Raw genomic sequence first — 3,041 nt, forward strand, 5'->3', positions numbered from 1 at the left:
ATATATATATATATATATATATATATATATATAAATATATATATATATATATATATATATATATATTCTACATTGGAAGTTTAAATATTTAAAGATCAAAATATAATACGAATATCCCACAGTAAGGCATATCCTAAAATTGGTTCTTTTATTTTACGTTTGATATGGGCAGGTTGCACGTCCTCTTCCTGTTTTTTTGTTATTAGTAATCATGTTCTTGTATGCTCTCTCGAGTGTTTTATATTTATTTTCGACCTGTGTCACTGTAACTGAATATCCTTGTTTCTTCATACTGTCACTTATATTTTTCCACAGTATTTTTTTTTTCCTTACATTTCGTTTTAGTAGAGACTCCTGTGTTTCTTTATATAAATGGAGAAATAACTTTGTGCTTGCATCGTCCCAACTAAATGAACTTTCCTCTTGAACTTGAACATAATTCAGTTCATCATTTCTTTCATTTGTGAACGAAGTCGATTCAGTACTATGAGACAGTGGTATGTAAATTAAATCATTTTCAATTCTACATTCCAAAGTTTCACAATTTAAATCTATATCATTATATGGCACGTGAAACTGCAAGCCACCTACAAATAAATATATTATGTAAACTCATGTATTTATTATATACATTTTTTTTACAATCCCTTTCACCATTTCTTTCATCTATTTTCAATATATATTTGTATATATATAAAGAATATACCCAGATAGCCAAATCTGTAATGCCAAATAATTCCAAACATGTGCTACAAGTTTTGTTGGCAAAAACAGCACAAATTTGAAGCAAAGCTTGGTATTTCAAATGATGTCGACAAATTGCTAACAAATATGCAACAAACTTTGCGTACACAACTATATGGCTATATGGCTATATGTTTGGCTATATTTGGTGCCAATTTGGCATCAAATTGTTTACTGGGTAGCTACGTTCCATGTAAAAAGTAACTTAGTAAGCTTTATACTGTACTTGCAACAGCTTTAAAATACTTATAGAACTGCTTTTTACATTTAACGTAACCTATGTGATATTTGTAACTTTCATAGGATATGTTCCAACGAGCCTTACAAATGTTTTGAAGCACTTTATAGTGCTCACTGGATCATACCCATTCATTTATAGAGATAGACCGGCTTCTACTATGAGAGAATATGGTAACATATATGGTACAAACATAGCCTGCGGAGTAGATATGTTTATCTTTTAAGTAGGAGTAATGGAGATAAAAGCTATACGTCTTATCCCTACTACTCCTACTTAAAAGAAAAACAGATCTACTCTGCAGGCTATGTCTACATCGTATATGTTGCCATGTAATGCTCTCTCCTACAGCAGGAACTGATTTATTTCTATAAGTCTAGGTTATAAATATCAGATTGATTACATTCAATAGAAAAAGTAGTTCCATTAGTACTTTATGCTATGCTGTCAACAGTTTAGGAAATGTTGCAAGATTTTAAATTCAACAATATTTACAGTAAGAGCCAGTCTATCTCTATAAGTCTATAATAATCTTACCTTCAGAAACACAAGTTACATTTCCTTCATCGTTTACTATAATGTTTCCTATTGCATCCCTTAAAATTGTGCCATTTTTTCTGTTTAACTCCATATCTGAAATAAATATGTATTGTAACCCATTTTGTTTCAATAACTACAATCATATCATAATCACTTTAATTATATTGAATTTTACCTTAACAGCAAGTTATTATATCACAATTTGTTTGTAACGTTCTCTAGAGATGTTATATGCTGCTTTATGCTGTTAACGTGTTTCCAGCCTATTATTTATTTGTAGGTCTGTATGCCGCCATATTGCACTACACCGCTGCCCTAGCTCGAGACCTAGGGCAAGTAGTGCAGTGTTCTATTGTACTGAGTACCGCTGCACTGAAGAAAAGAACAGCGATGATGACGTCATAAAGCTGCCAGAATCGTCGAAAAGAACACTTTAGTGTACACTGCTTGCACTAGTGCCGCCAGTGCAGAGGAAAAGAACAGACCTCTAGGGTGCGTTCGGGGAACGCGCTATTAGCATTGATCAGCGCTAACGACTTGACCAATTCGCATTGGTGAATTCGGATTTTAGCCAAACATAATATAGTAGTATAAATAGTCGTACAACATTAAATAGTAGTACAATATGGCGTACGACACACCCTTTAGGTCGTATGTAGTAAAAAATATGAAATTGTCGTACAGATACGACTATAGTCGTATATCTGGCAACACTGCTTGGATATGGTAATGGTGCGATAAGCTTACCAGGAATTGATGGTGCGATTGACTGTACACACATACGATTAACATATACAAGATTCGAAGGTCTTGACGAAATTTATTGTAATAGAAAAGGATATTTTTCGTTAAATGTACAGGTATGTATTTGTACATAATTAATAATAATACGATGTTTAGAATGTAGTGACTTTTTCAGACTGTAATAAATTTCAATATTACTGATTTCTACAAGTGTATTATACACTTGATATTTTATTTTCAGAGAAAAGTTACAATTTTCTCTCAAACTTGTTTTTACATGAAAACATGTAAATTAGCTCAAAGTTAATTAGTTAAACTCTAAGGTAGGCACTACATATCATAAATATTTAAAATAGTTATTAACAATTCGTTATGCTTTCAAGACATTTCATAATGATTTTTGTAAACTGTAGTTGGACCAAGAATGGAATTTCTAGATATTGTACCTGAGTATCCTGGTAGCCAACATGATAGCAGAATCTTCCAAAATTCAAGGATATATGCACAATATATACAAGGTAGATTAAATGGAAAATTGGTTGGAGATTCTGGATATCCTGCTCTTCCATTTGTTTTGACACCTATAGGAAACCCTCAAACAGATGAGGAACTAACGTAACTTTATTTCTTTTGATATTAAATATATATAATTGTGTGAGCATATTGAATCTATAATTATAAAATGTTATTGTGTTATGTTAAATATGTATTAAATATTATTTTAGTTATAACGCCATTCATGGAAGAACCAGGCAAATTGTAGAACGAACATATG

The 3,041-nt window shown here is 31.5% G+C and overlaps 2 protein-coding genes across 2 annotated transcripts in view; one reads left to right on the top strand and one right to left on the bottom strand.

Annotated features, from left to right (window-relative positions):
- Window positions 1–2,000, bottom strand: part of LOC116849438 — a 4,955-nt gene extending 2,955 nt beyond the window's left edge. Inside the window, exons 1-3 of the mRNA XM_032826579.1 lie at window positions 1,698–2,000; window positions 1,520–1,615; window positions 158–587 (exon numbers count right to left, since the gene is read on the bottom strand). Of these exons, the coding sequence (XP_032682470.1) occupies window positions 158–587; window positions 1,520–1,613 (524 nt within the window). The 5' untranslated portion in view covers window positions 1,614–1,615; window positions 1,698–2,000. The remainder of the gene's footprint in view (window positions 1–157; window positions 588–1,519; window positions 1,616–1,697) is intronic.
- Window positions 2,001–2,193: 193 nt separating this feature from the next.
- On the top strand, window positions 2,194–3,037 carry LOC116849452 (putative nuclease HARBI1; the record flags this gene model as incomplete). The annotated part of the gene is made up of 3 exons (XM_032826594.1): window positions 2,194–2,384; window positions 2,675–2,881; window positions 2,992–3,037. Coding segments are annotated over 3 exons (444 nt in total), but the record flags the coding sequence as incomplete, so codon positions are not given.
- Window positions 3,038–3,041: the final 4 nt, after the last annotated feature.

This window comes from Odontomachus brunneus, unplaced genomic scaffold (genome assembly GCF_010583005.1).
Source record: "Odontomachus brunneus isolate Ranch 3 - 2012 unplaced genomic scaffold, Obru_v1 Obru_scaffold_116, whole genome shotgun sequence".
NCBI lineage: Eukaryota > Metazoa > Arthropoda > Insecta > Hymenoptera > Formicidae > Odontomachus > Odontomachus brunneus.